The 24,721-nt window shown below is 45.6% G+C and overlaps 1 protein-coding gene across 4 annotated transcripts in view; it reads left to right on the top strand.

The window, feature by feature from the left end:
* Positions 1-24,415, top strand: part of LOC310822479 (ubiquitin carboxyl-terminal hydrolase 2-like) — a 31,767-nt gene extending 7,352 nt beyond the window's left edge. For 3 of the 4 annotated variants that reach the window (XM_083694825.1, XM_083694823.1, XM_083694824.1), the window contains exons 3-14: positions 1,339-2,138; positions 15,567-15,617; positions 17,138-17,261; positions 17,829-17,940; positions 18,172-18,282; positions 18,576-18,640; positions 18,807-18,910; positions 19,412-19,492; positions 19,697-19,775; positions 20,546-20,653; positions 20,880-21,000; positions 22,673-24,415. In XM_083694825.1, coding sequence (XP_083550951.1) covers positions 1,386-2,138; positions 15,567-15,617; positions 17,138-17,261; positions 17,829-17,940; positions 18,172-18,282; positions 18,576-18,640; positions 18,807-18,910; positions 19,412-19,492; positions 19,697-19,775; positions 20,546-20,653; positions 20,880-21,000; positions 22,673-22,757 — 1,794 coding nt within the window. In that variant the 5' untranslated portion in view covers positions 1,339-1,385 and the 3' untranslated portion in view covers positions 22,758-24,415. The remainder of the gene's footprint in view (positions 1-1,338; positions 2,139-15,566; positions 15,618-17,137; positions 17,262-17,828; positions 17,941-18,171; positions 18,283-18,575; positions 18,641-18,806; positions 18,911-19,411; positions 19,493-19,696; positions 19,776-20,545; positions 20,654-20,879; positions 21,001-22,672) is intronic. The other variant, XM_083694826.1, reaches the window with a different exon arrangement.
* The last annotated feature ends 306 nt before the right edge of the window (positions 24,416-24,721 follow it).

The raw sequence follows: 24,721 nt of genomic DNA, 5'->3' as shown, positions 1-24,721 counted from the left end.
GTAGGAAGAGGGAGAGAGATTAAAGAAATAGGAGCCTCCCCCACCGAACCCAACACGGATCAACAACACCAGATACTTTTATTTATTCAGACGCTGCACTGCCTTGTGAACAAGAGCCCGTCTCTCTGCAGGGACAGACTGTGCTACCTAAACATCCAGCTACTCTGGGAGAGGACTCTCCCGTTACAGCCCTGGGACAGGCAGCAGACAGCAGGCCCTTCTCTGCTCTCTCTCTCTGTTTGTGCTGTGTGCTTTAGCAGCCGCATTGCCCCAAACACAGCAACACAAAAAGGGTTTTCGCAAGAATCCAGCATCACCCCATTCTTGAAGATTAACAATTTTTGGGTGAGCAGTAAGCTCAAGGACAGTAGTTTGCTGGTTTTCATTTTCCTCATGTTAAAACCCACAGGTCCGAATTAGGACCACATTCGAATGATATATTTAAAGTTCACCTAAGATCGTCATTCAGTTTATACTCAGAAGTTGAGTAGCCATAGCCCTAGGGTCCGATATGATTTATATCAGGGGAGGCTGGCAGAGGTAGAAATCGGAGGACGGGCCCATTGTAATGCATGGAACGGAATGAGGAATTCCTCATTCCGTTCCATGCATTACAATGGGCCCGTCCTCCGATTTCTACCTCCAAGCCCCGCCCTCCACTGATTTATACGATTGTATACTAAACGAGATGGGAGTGAGATGCTGTGCATGCAACAACTCTGACTGATCTAGGCTACATCGTCAGGCACGCTGTTCCAGATGGCTGCGTCTTGCGTGAGCAGCGTTCCAGCGCTGCTTCTTGCTACTTCAGGTTGAATAGTGATGACACAGCCGATATTGTGTAATCTACTCCTCAGAGAGTCACATGACTTCGTTGCTCGGTTAGGCTTGCTGTGGGCCTATCATCTGGAAGGAACCTCAGGGTGGTAGTTGGTAGCAAGGAACCAGAAAAGATTCAGCCTATTTAGATAAGATAGTGCACTCATGCATAAAGCCTTTTATGAATAAAAAGGCTTTGTTAAACAACTAACACTGTAAAAAAATGTTTGATAAATAAATAATAATAATAATAATAATAATACTGCTGTTTTGATAAAAGAAAAAAGCATTTACTGTATGATTGATCAGTGAATGAATAAAAAAACATAATTACAAGTGAGTTTTAAGATGTGGTCTGTCTTTTTTTAATTTATTTTTTATATTCAAACATTTTTTTGTGCCTATATTATTTATTTGTTTAACTCTGCTGGCCCAAATCACTGTCCAGTAGTCTAATGGGCAACTAACTATAATACCAACTATAATACTACTCTCTCTCTCTCTCTCTCTCTCTTGCAGTCGATGCAGTCTTCCACTGCACTGGCGGTGGCTGAGATCCCAGCAGCATGTCTCGTGTGTCCTCCACGGCCAAGCGCTACACGGGTGGCTCCTCATACACCAGCCACTACAGCTCCTACGGCTCGTCCCTGAGCCCGGCCCTCAGCTCGTACAGCGACAGGGACAAGCTGCCCTACAAGTCCACAGGCTACACCTCCTCCTCCTACCTGAGCAGCGCCAGCAGCCACGCGCGCAACTACAGCACCTCTTCCGACCCAGACCGTGATCGTGACCGGGGCCGGCCCATCCCCCGCACTGACACCCTGGGGAGCGGCCGACGCAGCGAGAGCCTCAGCCGCACCCCGGTGAAGGGCTATGGGTCTGGGCTGAGTGGGGGCGCTAGCGCGTCCTCCGGCTACTCCAGCTACAGCTACTCATCCTCGTCCTCCTCAGGCCAGCCCAGCTACCTCTCCTCCTCCTCCCCCGTGGCCTCCTCCATCTCCCTCAGCAGGAGGAGGTCTGCCAGCCAGAGCGACCTGACCAGAGACCTCTCATCCCTGGGCCTGACCGACGCCTCTTCCTCCTCCAGCACCCTGAAGCAGAGCAGCTACAGGAGCAGGGCCAGTGACTTGGCCGACTCCTACAGTAGTAGCAGCTCTAGATCCAGCTACACAGGCCTCTCGCGCAGCTCCACGCAGGAGGCCCTCTCGCGCAGCTCTGCCCAGGAGGCCCTCGGCAGCAGTAGCAGCAGTGGTCGCTTCACTTCATCCTGGGAGAGGAGCAGCAACGGGCGCTCTAGCTCTCCCACCAGGGACTCCTCGGTAAGACCCACGTGTGTGTCAAGGCTGCGTTCAGGAGAGTGCAACATGACAGAACGTCCAGATAGGAATGTACTCTGGAGAATAGGTGTGAGTTCTTGAGAAGTGCTGCAGAATAGGAATCATGTCAGTTTTACACATTGCATTTCCATGCGTGTTTGTGATTGTGAATGTTTCTGACTTCACGGAATACAGCTCAGATTTATATCTGGCAGCTGACATCGCAGCCTATGGCCATGTGGGGGCGCCCTTGTTCAGGATAGTTGGTGGTCACTGCACTGTGTTATAAGCATGCACACTCACACACACACTTCATCACTCACTCACTTACACTCACTCACTCACTCACTCACTCACTCACTCACTCACTCACTCACACACACACACACTCACTCACACACTCACTCACTCACTCACTCACACACACACACACACACACACACTACGCCACACATTTCTACACAATTCTCACAGCGTTCATCTTACGGGACATCATACATTATAGTAAGCTGTATTTTGCCTTCTGGGCCAGGGGAGGCTGGTAGAGGTAATTTCTACCTCTACGAGCCTCCACCAGCCTCTACAAACCTCCCCTGTTCTGGGCCTTTAACAAAAGGAGAGGTCAAGCATACAAGATGTCAAGCTTATTCTCGTCACATGGTAGCACTAGCTTCCAGGAATGTAATTTTCCATGATGAATCAGGAAGGTTGTGTATGTGAATTGTATGGGGGATGTGGGTCGGTGTGGGTCAGGGAGGCTGCCCAGGCCAGGCTCGGGTCAGATGTCCCAGAAGTGAAGTGACTGGACTGCTGGCCCAGTGTTCCCTCTCCCCTGTGACGTGTGTAGCCGTGTCATGACATCCAGGGGTGGCTCCTTCGCTGAAAGCAGGGAGTGAATTAACCCACTTATGGGATTAGCCCTGATAGATGACCACTGTTTCACAACCCAACGACCTCACTGGTGGTGAAAGGCTGTTTGTTATTGGGTGGCTTTCACAACGACACTCTCTCTTTGGCTGAGAGGCTGCTGAGCTGTAGTTAAACTGTAGGCGAGGTGAAGGTTTTACAGACAAAGCACCAAAACCATTTTGTGTGGGGTGGTGGTGGGGGTGGGGTGGGGTGGGGTGGTGGTGGGGTAGGGTGGTGGGGGTGTGTGATCGACTGATTGAAGACGAGACAGGTAGATCGATGCTGTTCTACCCGCCTGTCACATTTCATATCTAAATATATTGGTTTTTATCTACAAGTGCCGACTATCTGTTGCTTTTGATACTTGTTTTCAAGGCAAACTAAGTTTGTGGATCAATCTAAACTATTAAAACCTAAAGCTCAGTGCTGCTCCAGCTGTCACCCACTGCCTGGCCATGCTACACAGCTACACTACTGTACTACACACTACTGTACTATACACTATTGTACTATACACTACTGTACTATACACTACTGTACTACACACTACTGTACTATACACTACTGTACTACACACTACTGTACTATACACTACTGTACAACACACTACTGTACTATACACTACTGTACAACACACTACTGTACAACACACTACTGTACTATACACTATTGTACTATACACTATTGTACAACACACTATTGTACTATACACTATTGTACAACACACTACTGTACTACACAACATTGTACAACACACTATTGTACAACACACTATTGTACAACACACAGTACAAAGCACACAGCTACACAACACACAACACACAGCTACACAACACACAGCTACACAACACACAGCTACACAGCACACAGCTACACAACACACAACACACAGCTACACAACACACAGCTACACAACACACAGCTACATAACACACAGCTACACAACACACAGCTACACAACACACAGCTACACAACACACAGCTACTCAACACACAGCTACACAACACACAGCTACACAACACACAGCTACACAACACAATATAATCATCATGACATGGTTATGCTAATTTAAATAGGTTGTTGTATGGCACACACACCTGTGTGCGCGCGCACACACACACACACACACACACACACACACACACACACACATAGGGCTTTGTTACAGAAAACACACAAATACAACAAACATACATTAGAATACAGTTTATAAGAACACCATTAAAAGACATAGCACTACCCACAATGTACAATCCTCCCTGAACAGATCCCTGCTTCAAATGAAATCAAATGAAAAATAGTTTTGGGCTTCAATGAAAGAGCTTGTCAAGTAATTAGCCTGTTGTGTTATTGCAGAGCACATCTTGCTCTTGTCCCATGTTGCTTCACTGTTGTGGCAGTGTCAACACTCACGTTTGGAAGAGGCTCTCGAAATAGTTCTAGCCATGGCAGGACGCCTCTCTGTTTTCTTCCTGGCTGGTGCAGTTCGCAAGAACACACACACACACACACACACACATACACACACACACACAAACACACACACACACACACACACATACATGATACTGAGAACAGCAGCTGCAGACAGCCAGTCACTCACTCACAGCACCTCCCAAAGGTTTTGGATGAGGTAGCCACAGTTATTCCAGGCTATTCCAGCAAAATAAAGTGCTTAGTTTTATAACTCAGTAAAGTCTCAGTGTGCTGTTGTAGCCTAATCCAAACAATGACCACCTACGCCCCACGTCTTTTTACCTCAGAGAGTGAGAGTCTCCGGTGGCTCTTGGTTTACAGTCAGGTCATCCTCCTAACACCAGCATTAGCATACTTTCAGAGTCCATTGTTAAACCTCTGTCTGAAGGACGCCTGAGGCCCATTGTGCCCACACAGCCACATTAGTCCTTTACATGTGGTTGAAGTGTATCTGTGTGTCTCATTGTTGCTGTGTGTCTAGACTTGTTGAGCCCACAATATCTCTTTAGCACATCGGCCTGGTCTGCTACCATGTTCGGTCAACTAATGCTTTCATTAAAAAATGTAGGCTATTTCAGTCTGATCTGTGTGAAAGCTTATAAGCATCAGACCTCTGATATAAATTACCAATAGCTCAGCATTGTGTTATGCACTCTGTTCAGGTCCGTCTGGGTCATGAAAAATAGGTCTGCCACTGTGCAGGTTGCCCATGTTGTTAAAGGGATAGTTCAGGTTTCTCAATGTTAGAACTCCTTTTCCGTGTGGAGTGTTGTAGGCTCCTCCAGACACATTTTCCTATCATATTTCCACTCTTGAGCTTTCTTTGGCTGGCTCCGGGGCTAGCATTTAGCCATACCAGTGTAACCCGATAACTAAATCATGTTTTACATTTTGCGTGCAGACTTTTTGAAAGTCGTTTTCTTTACTTTTGATCGTGTACATGCCATGCATATACATATATATGGCTAAATGCTAGCCAAAGAAAGTTCAAGACTGAAAATATGACCCAGAAAGAGTCTGGATGATCCTACAATACTCCAAGTTAGTGGAAAAGGAGTTCTAACATTGAAAAACCTGAACTATCCCTAAACACTGGACATTCACAGAGACCGTAGCCAGTGTAGCAATTGGGTAGCTTGGTGTGATAATAAGAATGGTGTCAAACACGTGTGCCACCCCTGGTATTGAAAGTACAACATAGACGGTTGAGAATGTTACATTCTGTTCCAGGCAGGCAAATTCACCCACAGAGTGCTGAGTTGGTGTCAAAATCAACAGACTTTTCAACAACTCCTTGACAAGAATGTGATGTTCTGTGCTTGAGTGTGCAACATATTTTGTGGCCTAGCTTCAGGTCCAGACCAGGCCTAGTATCTGTAATATAATGTTTTTTTACGGCATAGATGGGGTTAGGCTGTAGCATTTCAACCAGCTGAGGCTGATGGAGCCAGAAATCGGAGGACAGGCTCATTGTAATGCATGGAATGGAATGAGGAACGGTATCAAACACATTCCATGCATTACAATGAGCCCGTCCTCCGATTCCTGCCTCCCCAGGTTGAAATGCAATAGTGTTCAGTATTTGTCACCTCAAATCTGTAATGACTGCCCTTGTAAGGTCGTTTGTCTCAGGGGACAGAATACAAACATTAGGCTAGGCCTACATCTCATTTTAGAGTTTTTCCCCTGTGGGTAGGATTGTTACTGAGTTCAGTTGTTGTACATCGTGAGACGGAGACGATCTGAGACGAGACGATTGGTTGGTTTTATTGCCTGGAGGTGCTCCCCTGTGTCAGCCTCACACACACACACACACGCACACACACACACACACACACACACACACACAGACTCCCACTCAGCCTGGGGTTTGGAATGTGTTCCTTGGCTGTTAGTTGTGGTACGTACACATGCTGCTGGGTCACAAGACAGCTGTGGACATACTGCTCTCTCTCTCTATCTCTCCCTCTCTCACTCTGGCTCTAGGGTTACCACCCCCCCCCCCCCTCTCTCTCTCTCTCTCTCTCTATCTCTCCCTCTCTCTCTCCCCTGCTCTCTCTCTCTCTCTTTTACCCATCAGCTCATCTAAAGACCAGTACAGCAGCGGACCTGTTATCCTCCCCTATTCACTCACATGCAACTTGTCTCCCCATCCTGGATGTTGTGTTGTGGCTGTCCACTCAGTACGGTTAGCTCAAGGTAGCTCAGTTGCACAATATTTTATTTAGCAATACCTGCTGGTCATTTTGTAATGGATCTTGTTGTAGTTTCTGGGTCAATGTGATCACAACAAGAGTGTGAAGGTTGACATTTGGGACTACATGAAGTTTAGTCATTTTCATTACACACTCTACTCTACACAATGTTGTCCTGTTCAACAATCCCCTATCTTGGGAAGACAGCTGCTATGTTAAGGGCCTGGTCACCAGAGTATGGAAAATGTAATCCTCAGATCCTCAAATAAAACAGGCAACATGATTGCAAGTACTTGCCGTGTGAGAGATTGTCATACTGGGTACTTTAAAATAATGTAGCTGGTAGGCACTCAAAAGAGAGATTTAAGGTTTCTTCTAAATGTTTGTCTACCTATCCCTGAATTAATTCAATACAACTGAAAAGTTTAAATCTCTTTTTTGAGTGCAGACCAGCTACATTATTATGGGATTCTTTTACATTTTGGTCAACGCACCTGTTCTCAGCGCAGTGGTTACCCCAACTTTCATACTGGGTAATATCCCAGGGCTTTGTCGTGAGTCTGTGTGCGCGTGCCTGCGTGCCTGCGTGCCTGCGTGCCTGCGTGCCTGCGTCTGTGCGTGTGTGTGGGATTTAGGAGTGGTTTACCAACAGAGGTGAAGAGCACCTCTGTTTTCCCGTTCACCTTTTGATGCTGAACAATCCAGACATTTTTTGACATATATATATATATATATGTCATATATATATATATGCCATTTAGCTGACGCTTTTATCCAAAGCGACTTACATTGCAGTGAGTGCATACATTTCAGTATATATGGTCCCAGCAGGAATCAAACCCACAACCTAAGCGTTGTTAGCACCATGCTCTACCAACTGAACCACAGAGGACCAGCAAGAAGTGAGTCACTAACAAGACTGAGTGATATGCCCGTAAACATATGTATATGTTTATACATATATTATACATATATATGTTACTTCAAGAAAGACTGTCTTGTAGCTGAGAGTCCACAGACAGATGGTAAATATGTGTTTACTACCTGAGGGAATCAGCAGTTGAACAGAGGCAATCGTTCCTTATTGTCATTTCATCTGGAACATTGAGTCACACCACAACCATATGACCACAACCATATGACCACAACCATATAACCACAACCATATGACCACAACCATATGACCACAACCATATGACCACAACCATATGATCGATTTCATTTCATAGATTTCAATCCCATCAATTTGCTGTCAAGTTCTTAGCAGAAGCAGCCACTCCCCCACGTACCACTCACAGCCAACAGCAGTTAGGCTAGATGAATGACAGTTTCAGTTTATTTTATCCATGTCAATCTGATGAATCGAGTTTGTGAGTGTGAGCCAACCAGACCCGACTGGCAGATCAATACTTGCATGAGGCAATCAGTAGTTTAACACAGGCAGTGATTCCTTATTGTAATTTCATTGTAAACATTGCGTGATACTTCAACCATATGCCTGATGTCGTTAGATGATGATCTGTCAGTGTGAAGTTTGAGCCAATCTGACCCAACTGGCAGATCAGAAGTACTGGCCCACTTAGCGTGGAAAACAGCAGTAAAAACCTGTTGGGGGTCTTTATTATGGAGAGGCACACACACACACACACACACACACACACACACACACACACACACACACACACACACACACACACAGATTGAGTAGAATCCTGCATCCGAATGAATGGGTTTTCCCCATTATCTCTACAAATAGATTGTAGAAATTCAGAATGTGGATAAAAGCCTATATGTGATGTAACCTTCAACAACGGTAGTAGTACCACCCTGATCTCATTGGAAACGTCATTTCTAGTCCTTCAGCATAATCCCCAGTAGAATGTCAATGGATCATTCGCGCTGTTTGACGTCGAGGGGCTCGAGGCGGTGCCTGACGTCTGTACTTCTGGAAAGGGGCGTGTCCTCTGTGACGTTAAACGAAATGGCACTTACGCCTCAACCGGTGTGCTATAATACTTGTGTGATTTTAGTGTAGTGTGCGCACTGTTGATTTATGGGCAAACTATCTCACAGTATGTTATCATTCGGGAGCGATTTGATTAACGTTTCTCATTTATGATTTTTACTGTATTATGTATTGAGAGCGCGAGCGCCACAGGTCTCAAATATTCCTCGATCGCGTAGAAGACACCGACAGACTCAAACTAACAGTATAGTATTAATTATTTCGGAACGTTCACATGCATAAGAACCTGCGACAGATATCACTAGGAGAACGACCGGTGAATCAAGAGAGCTCGCTGTATTTATTTGCTTGCAATATCAGGATACCGGCATATCCAGCGCATCTGAATACACCGGTATAGACATTCTCCGCCAGCATGCCGAGCATGCGACAGTCCTACACGGTGACCGTACCAGAGGACCCCCCGGCCGCTGCTTTCCCCTTCTTGAAGCAAGAGATGCGACGGAAAAGCTCCGGCATATCGGGGTCGGTCCTGGTGTCGACCTTTGTAGGGCTTCTCATCAATCAGGCCAAGGTAAGAGAGAGCAGAGAACAACCCATGATATGTGCGCCGTAGTGCTGTTAGGAAAGCGTATCTGTATCAGTGATCGGTTTACAGGTAGGACGTGTGTTGCTGCTATCTGATCATGATGCAGTCGAGGTTGATGCTGCGTTGCGTTTCCTTGGTGAATCTCGATGGCGATGTAACATAGCAAGTCACTTCAGCGGTAAGCCTCAGCTAAGCCGCTGTGAAGGATCAGGACTCTGGCAGGTCATTAGTTATATAACCTTAAATTAATCTCTCAGCAGTTGCTCTTATATTTCTGATACATATAGGCCTACTACATGAGTATGCAAGTGTATGTATGAGTATATATACAGAGTGTTACAAATTGGCTATAACTTGTTTATTTGCACTTTTTGGAATAGTATGCCTATGCAACCCCCTAGGCTACATTTAAGTCCATTATAATACATTTCTCCATAGGAAAAAAAGACTGTAGCCTGTGAAATGTTTGCTCAAGGGCTCTCTTTTCTTGAAATCATCTGACACACTGCCACTGGCTAAATGTTACACAGTGATGCTGCTGATAGAGGGAGGCTTTGGCCTCCTTAAGGACTGAATACTGACGACTGATGACCTCATTAGAACCGTGAACATTCATGCCTTCATCTTGTAGTGTCTCTTTTGTTTGCTTGGAGGGTGCGTGACTCCGCTCAAATACAAAGGGCTGAGCGGCGTGACTCGTCACCAGTGTGTGATGTGATGTGCATCTTGCTGAGCAGCTGTTCGAGTTATGTAATGATGAGAGGCATTAGGACACAATACACCTACTGCCTGCTGGCTTGCTGGCTGGTTGGCTGGCTGGCTGGCTGGCTGGCTGGCTGGGCTTGTTGTTGATGCACACCTGCTCTGTACCTCCCACTGCCTCCTCCGGCTTGGTTCTGTTGTTCTGAGTGTGCTGGGAAACAACGCCAGGCCCCTGTGTACCTTTTGATCTTCACAGCTGTGAGGTGAAAGCTGTTGTCAGAGTGTTATCCTCCAAGGTTTTGTAGTCATCATGTGTATGTAATAACATGTTGTTGGCTGGAAAGGTTTACTACTTTTTGTCTTTTTTCCCCCTCAGTGAAGATTCTTCTTTGGCGATGTGTGAAAGTGAGATATATGGAATACAAAATGTTAGGTAACATAACATAACATATCATAAAGTTACATAATATGCCTTTACCGTATTGCCCTGTTATTGCAAGCAAGAGTGATCAGATCAGAGGACCCAGTAGTCCTCTTAAACTGGGGGGGTTCTGTCTTTGTCTCTCTCTCTCTCTCTCTCTCTCTCTCTCTCTCTCTCTCTCTCTCATTCATGAGACAGATCACCTCAGTTTACCTCTGATGTGAAAGTCTGCCCTAAAGGGCCACAGACCTCAAAATACCCTATCCTACCCTACCCCAGAAGTCATTGTCCCTCTATCCATGTTGGGCTAGTGTCCCCAAGAAAAGATAACATTTCACTCAAATGTCTTTGATTCATGGCATGGTAGAGATTATGTTTTGTGTAAATACATAAATAACTGAAGTCAATGTATCCTTCTGTTGTGTGATCAACTTTATCTGACACACAGAAGTCTGTGCATTATGCCCGCAGAGATATTTATTGTTATTGTTAGCGCACTAAAGCACATACCACATAATCGCAAGGTCCCTAGTTCGATTCTGACCCTCGACATATCCTGCATGTCATCCCTCCTCTCTCTCACCCATCCTTCCTGTCAGTCTTTACTGTCTCTATCTCAATAAAGCAGAAATGCCCTAAAAACGTATTTAAAAATAATAATATCTGGAAGCAGGCTCTCCAATGCCCCTCTATTGCTTTCCACTGACCATTTCATTACCTGCATCTGTCAGCCGGATGTACAGTATTACTACAGCCGGATGTATTTAAAATCATCATCATCCTAATTTGGGTCAACGTCATATGAATTTGAATAATGGAGGTTTTGGTGTTTGTTAGCCATAGACCCTTAATCTGAGGACTGTGAGTCCCTGTCAGGACGAGTAATGCCATGCTGCTCTACAGGCAGGCAGGCAGGCAGGCAGGCACGGAGAGAACTGCCTGGTTATAAAAGCCAGGATTACGCTAGTCTTTCCTCACCTGGCTGTATCAGGGACACTGCTGGCTCATAGTGACCCATTTCAGCCTTCCGGGCCTGTACTGGCACTCCGATTAGAACCCACTGTAGTAGTGTGGTGTCAGCACTCAGGCATGGACCTGGCCACATGCATCTGTACCCTCAGACATGCTGTTCATTACTGCTCAAAGATTAGAATAGCATGAGTACAGTTGTGTTCAGATGTAGATTTTAGAGGGCATACAGAATTCATTTACCTGTTACTTAAACTCCTCTGCTCTGAAACAATGTTCCATGCTAGGCTATGTCTGTATTTCTGTTAGAGCTGGTGTACTGAATGAGGAATGGTCGGTCCATTCGTATGTCACAAAAGTCTGTCAGTTCGTATGTCACACACTTTATCTCCGACACAAGTTGGACAATTTTGACAAAACATATTTTTTATGGTGCAAGGCCCCTGAAGGGGGTTAGGGGGGAGAGTCATAAGGAGGGAGGGAGGGAGGGAGGGAGGGAGGGAGTATTTGGTGGCACATGGGTGAGTGTGTGTTGTAAACTTCCTGACAGGTGTTATGGAAAATACATTGATAGAACTGCTTTCAGGATATACGCTTTCATGATACTGATACAACTTGTGTAAATACTGTGATTACATTTTCTCGTGCCACACCTCTAAAGTTCTATAGCCATTGTTCTGAGAAGCACTGTATAATTTACCATATGAACAGCGGTGGTTTCGGAGGGAGTGGTGAGGGAGAGCAGTAATGGGGGGACAGACGTATCTTGCCGATAGGTGTGAAATGTTGAATGCCGATTGATCAATGAGAAAGTCTCCCCATTGTTCTCACTCTCTCGCCCCCTCCCTGCGTAAGCACAGGCCCATCAACTGATAGACGTTGTGGCGCCTAACATTATGTTTAAACTGTATAAAAGACAACCTTGAGAATCGCCTCTTCAGACTTGCGCTAAACAGTCCCCCGGATCTACGCTGGGCTGCTGTTAGGCTCTTGTCTCTTGTCTGCAAGCAATAAATACCGGACTCAGATATTGTGGCTACTCAGGACTTGTTTCTTGAATCTCACCTCCGAAGAGCTGAAGTTCAGAGTGGTAAAAACTAGACATCCACCACACAGGGTAATTACTGATTAGTACACTCTGATGACTCACAGCAGGGTTCCTGAGTGTGACAGCCACAGTGACACTCACTCACTCACTCACTCACTCACTCACTCACTCACACACTCACTCACTGACTCACTCACTCACTCACTCACTCACTCACCCCCTCACTCACTCACACACTCACTCACTGACTCACTCACTGACTCACTCACTCACTCACTCACACACTCACTCACTGACTCACTCACTGACTCACTGACTCACACACTGACTCACTGACTCACTCACTCACACACTGACTCACTGACTCACTCACTCACTCACACACTCACTCACTGACTCACTCACTGACTCACTGACTCACACACTGACTCACTGACTCACACACTGACTCACTCACTCACACACTCACTCACACACACATTCACTTACTCACACACTCAAGCACTCACACTCACTCATTCACACACTGACTCACACACTGACTCACTCACTCACTCAATCACTCACTCAGGCACTCACTCACTCACTCATTTACAAACTCACACACTCACTCACAAACACACACTCACTCACTCACTCGCACACACACACTCACTCACCCACTCCGTCACTCGACCCTTGTCTGACGTGACTGCACTGTGATGTCATATTGTCCTCTAGCTTGTGTCTGTAAAAATAGCATTGCCTAGGAGACACTGTCAGGACGGCCTCTGCAGTCACAGCTCTGACAGTACTGACATCTGCCTGGCAGTGGAACCAGCCAATCAGAGAGTAGCAGCCAGTATTAAAGGAAAGGGGCTATTTTGGGCACTGATGATATTACTCAGCAAAGTGTGTCCTTTTGAAGCCACTTTAAAGACACTTTGGAAGCACACTTTAAATATCTTAGAAAGGAAATGAGCACCTGCTTGTTACCGCTCAAAAACCGGAAGTGGGTTCATGTGGCCATTGTGGGCCAAGGCTAATAAATGGCTTTATTCTGCATGGAATGTAGAGAACGGAGGATTTAGATAATCCTTACTTAATTAAACAGTTGGATGTTTTGTTTTTTTCTGTTGGGAAACAGGGGGGACAGATGGCTGGGGTTATTTATAAAAATGCCAGAGCTCTTCCACTAGATGAAGCTGGAACTACACACTACTGTACCGTACATGCTGTCCTGTTTCAACTGTCAGACACACCACCATGACAAGGACAGAGCTCCCCGCAGTAGCCCATGTCCTGCTGTGGTGACTTTGTAGTAACTGTGGTTACGCTGTGGTCACAGCTGTGGCCAATTGTATAGCAGTCAGACACAGCAGTGGGGCTATAGTAGACAGTCACTCCCAGAGGGGTATTTCAGTAGAATGAAATTACTGGAGGCTTCAAATACTTCCAAAATTCCTATCTGATTCACCCAGTATTGATTTTTTTTATTGGACTAAGATATGTAAGTGGGTGGGGCTAACAAGTCTTCAGACAGGGGGGAAAATGGCAGACGAAAATAAATTTCACCCCAAAACCTCATGTTCTACTCAAGTAAAACAATTAAACGACCCCACATTTGCAAAATGTGTATCTTGAATTGGTTTGGAAATCCAAGCTAGCAATATTTGTCAGACTGGCTAGCCAGGAAAGCAAGCGGTTGCCTGGCAACTTGCTCCATAGGTTTGCTTGGAGTATTTCAACTATTTGAGTCTCCATAAGCGTTAGCCAATAGAAAATGTACCCCTTCATTGGCGCCACTCTTCTAATAGGCTATACCACTCCAGTCACTCCTATGGTAATGGTCTGTCTTGTGGTCACTGTGAAATGAGCTAGCGTGCCGTTGAGGGTTTGTGGTCATGAATATAGGAGCCAGCGTCCTTAAGTAGACGTCTGCAGATGGTCATGTGTTCATAAACAAGCTAGGCTCATGACACTAAAGAGCGTTGGTGAGGGTTACTTAAGAGCATCAGGGTCACCTCAGTGCAGTATTAGGTTCAGGGGAGGCTGGTGGAGGTAGAAATCAGAGGACGGGCTCATTGTAATGCATGGAACAGAATAGGGAATGGAGCTCATTGTAATGCACGGAACGCATGTGTTTGATTCCATTTCCTTTCCATGCATCACAATGAGCCCGTCCACCGATTTCTAAGTCCACTGATTGAGTTCCACTGGCAGGTAGATCAGGTGTCTGCTCTCTAGTGCTCCAGCAGTGCTCTGCTCTGCTCCACATCCACCTAGAAACCACTGCACTCACTGTGTCAGGTTTCTCCCCTGTCTGCTCAACTGAAGCTTGCTGGTTACCCACTCATTCTACGAGAAAAAACACTGTCTGTATCTGGAAGGGGAGGTTTGGAATTTAAATGGCCTTGTGTGTTTAAAATTCTAAATAATTGATTGTGATATTTTGAATAAGCACGCACAGCAACTCACTTTGCTAAAGTACAGAATTGTCTGAGTTCATGGTCAAATCTTAGCTGTGTTAGTTCTCCCATCTTAGCACTAAGCCAGTTATGTAACAACTCGACTTTACATGATCAAACTAAACAACAGTGATGTCAGGCATTTTCTTCTGTACAAAGCCATATTTACCATTTTGTCTGTTAATGTAACATTTTGCCCAAGATTTGTCAGTCAATCATCATATATAGGGCCGAGGCCTAGATCCAGGCCCCATACAATACTGTGTGTCTCTCAGAGGAGGCTGGTGGAGGTAGAAATCTGAGTGTTTGATACCATTCCAGAGACACCGGGGGAGGTTGGTGGAGGTAGAAATCACACGTGTGTTTGATACCATTCCTTATTCCATTCCATGCATCACAATGAGCCTGTCCTCTGATTTCTACCTCAACCAGCCTCCGCTGTGTGTCTCTGTGATTCCCAGGCTGAAACAGGACTGGGCTAAACCCTATACTAACAACATATGCCTTTGTCTTTACATGACATAGAATAGCATGTAGCATTAAGACTCATATTCTCTGAGCCTGAACCTGTAATCAGTAATAGTTAAGTTAAGTTATCAGTAATAAGTAATTCCCTGACCTAACGCCCATGTGAACTAAACTACTCACATTCCCTCACGTGCATTCTGTGGTAAATAATGTCATTTTTCTCTTGTTCTTGTTCCCCAGAACTCAAAGAGTGCCCAAGGACTGGTAGGACTACGGAATCTGGGCAATACAGTAAGTAGCGTTATACAATAAAGTACTGCACACAGTGTTAGGGAAGCTAACTAAATTACCGACTACTTTACAAGGGAAGAAGTTGAACCACACTAAAGCTACTCTTGAGAGAAATATAGTGTGTCAAACTAAAGCTACTTTGAAAAATATCAAAACTACTTCGTCCAACACACGACAGTCAGTTACTGAAAGATGACTAGTCCTGTATGACAGAAACGAAAACGACTAAAACGCTCTGAAATCACTGAGAAAGATAAAAACAGTGAGGTGGAGCAGAGTGGAGACTATTTATGTTTTGGTTTAGAGGGGTAAATGTACTGTAGCGAGTAGTGACAGGAGCTCACTACACCGCTACATGGAATAAAGTTGTAGTAGTTATAATATAATAATAATATATGCCATTTAGCATACATGTAGTTAACTACTGAAAACACTACTAACATTTGAATGTAGTTTAAACTACCACCAAGTTATGGCAAAATGTAGTTAAACCAATAGTTGAGCTACATGTAGTGGAACTACTCCCCAACACTCCGTGCAGAATAACAATTGAATGCCATTGCTGTGGTATGATATATACACACACTGGGGGGAGAGAGTCCTGAAAAACATCTCATCCATCTTTTTCTTCTGGAAAAGGATTTAGGGATCCGTGTCTGGTGTTGATATTTCATTCAAGGCCACATAAAGTTCCCAAGCTGTGGGTTATATTTAACAGTATCCAGGTCTCCTATTTATCCTCTCTGTCATCATCAGCTTTAGAGAATATTTTCATATCACTAGCTAACACATTCCTGTAGTTTAAACCATTCACCCTGCCGTCTCACCATGGCTCTAAAAACAGTCAGGGAGACGCACGCACGCACGCACACACACACCCACACACACACTGGCCAAGCAACAGGGAGAGGGATAGTCCCAAAATAAACCCCTGCCCTGTGAACAGTCACCTAATCTTGGAGGTTTGATTGAGCTGCTGTTGAACTCAGAGTCCATGAGAGTCACTCTTCTCCTGCCCCACTCTTTCACTCACTCACTCTTTCACTCACTCACTCTTTCACTCACTCACTCTTTCACTCACTCACTCTTTCACTCACTCACAAACTCACTCACTCACTCACAAACTCACTCTTTCACTCACTCACTCACTCTTTCACTCACTCACAAACTCACTCACTCACTCACAAACTCACTCTTTCACTCACTCACTCACTCTTTCACTCACTCACAAACTCACTCTTTCACTCACAAACTCACTCTTTCACTCACTCACAAACTCACTCTTTCACTCACTCACTCACTCTTTCACTCACTCACAAACTCACTCTTTCACTCACTCACTCACTCTTTCACTCACTCACAAACTCACTCTTTCACTCAGCCACTGTGTTTTGTTTTCACCAGCACATGTCACATGTGGCCACATGTGAAGGTAATTGACTGTTCTGTGTGTGTGTGTGTGTGTGTGTGTGTGTGTGTGTGTGTGTGTGTGTGTGTGTGTGTGTTTTTCACCTCTCCAGTGCTTCATGAACTCCATCCTCCAGAGTCTCAGTAACACAAACAGCCTGCGAGACTACTGTCTGCACAACTCTCACCGCCGAGACCTTAACAACAACAGCCGCACCAACACAGCTCTTATGGAGGGTGAGATGTTGTGTTATTATTATGTGCATCGGGTGATGATTGTTTAATATTGTCATCAATATGTTCCATTGTAATATCTGGTCCAGATATTATTCCATCTGTGCTATCTGGACCAGTATTGATGAGTGACAGAAGAAGCTGGTGGAGGTGGAAATCAGAGGACGGGCTCATTGTAACGCATGGAAAAGAATGATGTAATCCATTCCATGCATTACAATGAACCCGTCCTCCGATTTCTGCCTCCCTTGGATACATAAATAGATGGACAGGTTCCCTTAAAGTCAACAACCAATTATGATTGATCTGCTCTCTCCTGTTCTACAATGGCTGTGACTCTGTGTGTAACCCCCAATGCATTCACTGCTTGTTATAGATTTAAAAACATTTAATTGGTGTAAGAAATATGGTTGAAGCACTCCAATGTTTTGCAACCCAATGTTTTGAAATCTATGAAGGAGGGAAATACACTCACTCAGAGAAGGCAGCAGTGTAGAGGATGGTGCCACAGCCAATCAGATTCCAGTGGTATGTGATCTGATTTGATCTGTCTTGTGATCACGGTTCTAGAATTTGCCAAGCTGCTCCAGACTATGTGGACGTCATCGAGCACAGAGGCAGTCAGCCCCTCCGAGTTCAAAACTCAGATCCAGAGATACGCCCCCAGATTCGTGGGTTACAAGTAAGCAGAGTTCACATTCAACTACATCGAAAATTAATTGAACAGAATTGATCTCTCTGTCTTAGGTGAGGTCATAGAGCCTCATAGCGAGTCAACAATCCAATCACTTTCTATCAATGATGACATTGATCATGATTTGACATGATGTTAAATGAGTGTGTGTGTGTGTGTGTGTGTGTGTGTGTGTGTGTGTCTGTGTCTGTGTGCGTGTGTGCGTGTTATGTCGGCCAGCCAACAGGACGCTCAGGAGTTCTTGCGTTTCCTGCTCGACGGGCTGCACAATGAGGTTAACAGGGTGACGGTGCGGCCGCGCGGAAGCACAGAGGATTTTGACCACCTGCCGTATGTGCCTCTCTCATTTACACTGTTTCACAAGGTGACTCTAGTCTGTTCACACACACGAACACACACACACACACACACACACACACACACACACACACACACGCCTGCACCAGTGAGCACTGCACCACATGCTAATTCAGTACACAGTCAGTGGGTGTGGTGGAGTGCAGTAGGTGTGTGTGTGTGTGTGTGTCTGTGTGTCTGTGTGTCTGTGTGTCTGTGTGTGTGTGTGTGTGTATATGCTCGAGGCCATCACTGACTAACAAGCCCTTCTCGTGCCCCTCTCACAGGGATGAGGAGAAAGGGAAGAGGATGTGGAATAAATACCTGGAGAGAGAGGACAGTAAGATAGTAGGTAAGTTCTAGGAGCATCGTCAGCGTTAGGTTAAGCTCTGCGTGTGTGTGTGTGTGTGTGTGTGTGTGTGTGTGTGTGTGTGTGTGTGTGTGTGTGTGTGTGTGTGTGTGTGTTTGCGTGCGTGTGTGAGGTTACCCTAACGCTCTCTCTCTCCCTTCCTGTCCAGACGTGTTTGTGGGTCAATTGAAGAGCTCTCTGACGTGCAGTGATTGTGGCTACTGCTCCACTGTCTTTGACCCCTTCTGGGACCTCTCTCTACCTATCGCCAAGGTCAGTAGCAATGACACACACACACACACACACACACAAACACACAGTTTTCAGCACAGTACCTTTGGCTTCATCCCTTGAATGATGTAGCCTTTAGATTATATTGTACTTTATTGTCTGCTTGCAAATTTGTTTCGCCTCACTTGCTCCAACAAGATACATTTTAAATTTAAAAAAAACACAATGACACATGAACAACATCAAGCAACACAGTAGTTTTCAGATTTGCAATGAGATGAAATCTGAAGGTTGACGTCTTTTGGAGAGGGTACTTCATACTATGTTACAAAGAAATCTCCCATAGAAACTATATAGACTTGCAAAGTAATTGAACCTTGGAGACCACGGGTCCTAGTCCCCCTATTCCTTTCCCTAGCATCTGGTGTTATTTAGTCTCTGTGTTGTGCTTTGAATTGATTGCAGTATTGCACATTCCAGTTAATATTGTTCGACCCATAACATCAACGTCAATCAAAGCCTTACCGTGTTGTGTGTGTTCAGAAGGGCTACGGGGAGGTGAGTCTGATGGACTGTATGAGGCTGTTCACCAAAGAGGACGTGCTCGACGGTGATGAGAAACCAGTAAGTGTTCTACTAACAGACCACTCCTGAATTGGTCCTCCTCAACCCCAATCCCACCCTCCTCAATCACAGACAGCGTTTCAACCAGTAGCAATGTGCAGCAGACTAAAGTTCTATGTATGTTGTACAGACGGTAGACTAGATTGTAGTTCTGTGACCTGTAGATTGTGCAGGTCTAAATCTTCTTGTTCTTTGTCTCCTCAGACGTGCTACAGGTGTAAAGCCAGAAGAAGATGCACCAAGAAGTTCACTGTACAGAAATTCCCCAAGATCTTAGTGCTACGTATCCTTCTTCACACTAAAGTAGTCCCGTTTGGAGTCTTGTGTCCGACCTGCTACTCTCTCCCAATCAGAGGAGGCTGGTGGAGGTAGAAATCAGCCTCCACTGCTCCCAAGATTTTGTAGAGAAGAAAAGGTGCCCTCTCACTAAGGAGGAAGTTTAGATGGGATTTATCTATGTGTCAACGTTCTGTTCAGGTGTGAGGAGCCAGTCATTGTCTCATTATTCCACACTGATCTCTGTCTGACAATAAACAATAATTAAGGAATGATGAAAAAAGCAGCCAGGCTGGGGCGCTTAGTGGCATAGCACACTAATGCGCTTACCACATAATCACAAGGTTCCTGGTTCGATTCCGACCCTCGACCTATCTTGCATGTCATCCCTCCTCTCTCTCCCATCCTTCCTGTCAATCTCTACTGTCTCTATCCCAATAAAGCAGAAATGCCCTAAAAAATATATAAAAAAATAAATTAAAAAGCAGCCAGGCTAAACTATATGCAGACGACCTTGAGTTTCAGCCTGGAACCAGGCATGACTATTTAACAAAACAATAAAGCCAATAAATAATTCTGATGTTTCTCTCCAGCGAATCTTTTAGTGACATGATTGTATAGCGACTTACTAGCTGAGGATTTTTTCCCGGTAGGGTTCTCTGTGAGGTCCCTTATCTGTGGGTGTGTGTGGTGTGTACAGCATGCATTGAGACTCCCTCTGCTGGCCATAAATGGAAACATCTATACTGTATTTCCTTAACTGAGCCACCTGTCCAGATCTGAAACGCTTCTCAGAGGCTCGCGTCAGAACCAGCAAACTGTCCACGTTTGTCAACTTCCCCTTGAAGGATCTGGACCTCAGGGAGTTCGCCTCGGGAAGCAGCAGTGAGTACTACTAAGGCCTTATCATCACGCCTATTTGTATAATTGTTTATAGGTAAGGTACAGCACAGAGAGGCTGGTGGAGGTAGAAATCGTGGTACGGGCCCATTATAATGCATGGAATGGATTTCTACCTCCACCAGCGTCCCATGGTATAGCATGATAAACCCACCGTGCTGATCCTTTTCTCTCTGTTTTGCCCCCCCCCCCCCTCTCTCTCTCTTCCCAGTAGATGCAGTCTACAACCTGTATGCTGTGTCCAACCACTCAGGCACTACGATGGGAGGCCATTACACAGCTTACTGTCGCAACCCCACCTCGGGAGAATGGTACACCTTCAATGACTCTAGGTAGGTTGGCCCTCTCCCTAATACTCCCAGCACTCTAAAGAAGCACTTGTCTATTCCATGGGAGGCTGGTTGAGGTAGAAATCGGAGGACGGGCTCATTGTAAATGCATGGAATGGAATGAGGAATGGTATCACACACATGTTTGATACCATTCCTTATTCTATTCCATGTATTACAATGAGCCCGTCCTCCGATTTCTACCTCCACCAGCCTCCCCTGGTCTACTCAGTTGTAGCTCAGCTCTTAGCTCAGTTTCTCCATCTACCTCCCCCTCTCTTCTCTACCTCCCCCTCTCTTCTCTACCTCCCCCTCTCTTCTCTACCTCCCCCTCTCTTCTCTACCTCCCCCTCTCTTCTCTACCTCCCCTTCTCTTCTCTACCTCCCCTTCTCTTCTCTACCTCCTCCTGTCTTCTCTACCTCCCCCTCTCTTCTCTACCTCCCCTTCTCTTCTCTACCTCCTCCTGTCTTCTCTACCTCCCCCTCTCTTCTCTACCTCCCCCTCTCTTCTCTACCTCCTCCTGTCTTCTCTACCTCCTCCTGTCTTCTCTACCTCCCCCTCTCTTCTCTACCTCCCCCTCTCTTCTCTACCTCCTCCTGTCTTCTCTACCTCCCCCTCTCTTCTCTACCTCCTCCTCTCTTCTCTACCTCCCCTTCTCTTCTCTACCTCCTTCTGTCTTCTCTACCTCCCCCTCTCTTCTCTACCTCCCCCTCTCTTCTCTACCTCCCCCTCTCTTCTCTACCTCCTCCTGTCTTCTCTACCTCCCCCTCTCTTCTCTACCTCCCCTTCTCTTCTCTACCTCCCCCTCTCTTCTCTACCTCCCCCTCTCTTCTCTACCTCCCCTTCTCTTCTCTACCTCCCCCTCTCTTCTCTACCTCCCCCTCTCTTCTCTACCTCCCCTTCTCTTCTCTACCTCCCCCTCTCTTCTCTACCTCCCCTTCTCTTCTCTACCTCCCCCTCTCTTCTCTGGGCTTTCTCACCTTCCTTGCCTCTCTCCCACTCACTCTTCCCCTCCCTCTCTCTCTCTCTCTCCCACTCCATCTCTCTCTCCCGCTCCCTCTCTGCCATCTCTCTCTCTCAGCCACCTGGGTCTTCTTCACAGCACCACTGCTCTCATTCATAATGTACCATTCTGTGTCTCTCTCTCTCTCTCTCTCTCTTTCTCTTTCGCTCTCTCTCCCTCTCCTCTAATTGCAGTATGAAACCCACGCAATATTCCAGTATCTACTCTACTGGCTATTGCACCACTGTCAGATCTCCTTGCTTAGCCAAACCTAGCCGTCATGTCTATGTGTTGTTACATATTGTATAATGAAGCAGAACCACAGAGATAATGTATGAAGTGTTCTTATAATTCTGTGTGCAGCACTTTGTACAGTATGTTTGTAGTGTCTATGTAAAGCCTCAACTTAATCCATTTAATTTGATTCAGTTCAGTTCAACTCCAAGTCAATGTAGCCTTGTATGAACCTTTAGTCCTAGAACAGTGTTCAGTGTTGCTCGCTCTGATATGACTGTCTCTACCATGGGAAGGCTGGTAGAGGTAGAAATCGGAGGACGGGCTCAGCCTTTCTACCTCCACCAGCCTCCCCTGGTCTCTCTACCATGGCAGAACACTCACCCCACCCCCCTTCTTTCTCTCCACCTCGTCCTCTATCTCCTCCTCCTCCTCAGAGTAACGCCAATGTCCTCCAGCCAAGTCCGCAGCAGTGATGGCTACGTGTTGTTCTACGAGCTTGCCTCCTCCTCGCGGATGTGAGGGCCTGCTGGAGAAGGACAGGGCACAGTGGACAGACGGAGGAAGGAGGAAGAGGAGGCTACAGCCAGACCCATCAGGACTTCTCACACATACATACAAGGCTACTTCTCCCCCCTGCCCCACAAACCCCATTCACAACAGAGAGAGACCTCTACTGCTTGACGATCATCAGAAACTATTGAAACTACAGGAATCATTGCTGTTCAACCCCCCAGCCCACCTATCACTCCCCCTCTTCATCTCTGCCTCTCTCTCTGTTGGGGAGCAGGGTGGCCCGAGGAGTGTGTGTGTGTGTGTGTGTGTTTGTGTGTGTGTGTGTGTGTGTGTGTGTGTGTGTGTGTGTGTGTGTGTGTGTGTGTGTGTGTGTGTGTGTGTGTTTGTGTGTGTGTGTGTGTGTGTGTGTGTGTGTGTGTGTGAGGCTGACACACGGGAGCACCTCCAGGCAATAAAACCAACCAATCGTCTCGTCTCAGATCGTCTCCGTCTCTCTCAATGCACTGCAACTGAACTCTCATCCCAACTACGCCTTGTTGTTCCGGAATCGCCTCAATATAAAAAAAAAAAAAAAAAAAAAAAAGACTTGTTTCAAATTTAGATTTTTGTTTTGGGATTTTCTTGTTGATTTTGTATTTGTAAGACCATCCACCCTTCACTACCATGGACAATGAACTGTGTTAGGGCTCCCTCTGGTGGCTTGATGGAGTAAGAGGAGTTGGCACCCGCCTTGAGGTGCAGACTGGAGCTTGTTTACCACACAGCTCACCCACCTGTCTGTCCTTTCTTGTCCCAGTGTGTCTCCACTGTCTCCCTGTCCCAGTGTGTCTCCACTGTCTCCCTGTCCCAGTGTGCCTGGTCAACCTACGTATCTGCGCCCCCTCTCTCTCTCTTTCAACTCGAACCCCATAGCCGCCACTCCTGTACAGTAGATCTTGAAAGCAGCAGAAGGGCAAAGTGGAGCAGGTTACCATGCTGCTGCTACTGATCCAATCCTCAAAGACCTAAGACAGGAGTGGCTATGGTGGGTAGGGGGCTGGGTGGTCAATGTGGGATTCAGCATGGGTGAGGCTGGTGGAGATAGAAATCGGAGGACCATTGTAGAATGCATGGAATGGAATGAAGAATCCATGCATTACAATGAGCCCGTCCTCCGATTTCTACCTCCACCAGCCTCCTCTGATACAGCATACAGTATGTTTTTCCCCCGGCCTCTTCCTTTCTCAAGGCGGAGAGACGGTGGTTGTGCTGTCTGAGAGCGTGCTACGTTCAGAGGACAACCATCTCACTTGTGTTATATTATTTTATTTTTCCTAGTGTGGCTGCTACTGATGTTTAAACGTAATGTGAATGAACGGACGGTCTGGTACAGGAATAATGAATATTATTGATAACAATCTCTTCAGTATGGATCTGTTCATCCTTCTATTTCATGCCATTGAACAACATGGAAAGAATGTTTTGGAAAACAAAAACACTATATCTGTATATTTTTATATTCTGATGCAATATAGAGAATGTACTATCTATCTATCTAGTGGTGCTCAAAATTACTACATTACTGTTTTCAGTTCATTTAAACAGATTCAGAGAAAAATGCTATTATTTATGCTTACAGGTGTTAATAATGTGATGAAGTCACACTTTTTAACAGTGGCAGTTGAAACACGAATATGAATATATATATACAAATATATATTATATATATATATCCAGTGTTGCTGGATGAAATCAATAAATTATAAAAATAAAAAAAAACATTGGGTTTTAATTTTTGTGTTTCATGTTGTGTGTTTTTAATCATTCTTAAAGAGGGCTAACTCCACTGGTTAATTTCACCCTGATTTTCTTCCTCGTTTTCAAAAAAAGCAACTTAAAAGCAAATGAAATCTGTTTTCTTGGAGATGTGGTTTGATGAACCCATCCAAAGCCCAAGCTATACATTTGTCACAACTTTTCACCAATCATCG

Source organism: Argentina silus, assembly GCF_951799395.1.
Source record: "Argentina silus genome assembly, chromosome: X".
NCBI lineage: Eukaryota > Metazoa > Chordata > Actinopteri > Argentiniformes > Argentinidae > Argentina > Argentina silus.
The sequence above is the reverse complement of the archived record's forward strand: the minus strand, read 5'-3'. Positions and strand labels throughout refer to the sequence as shown.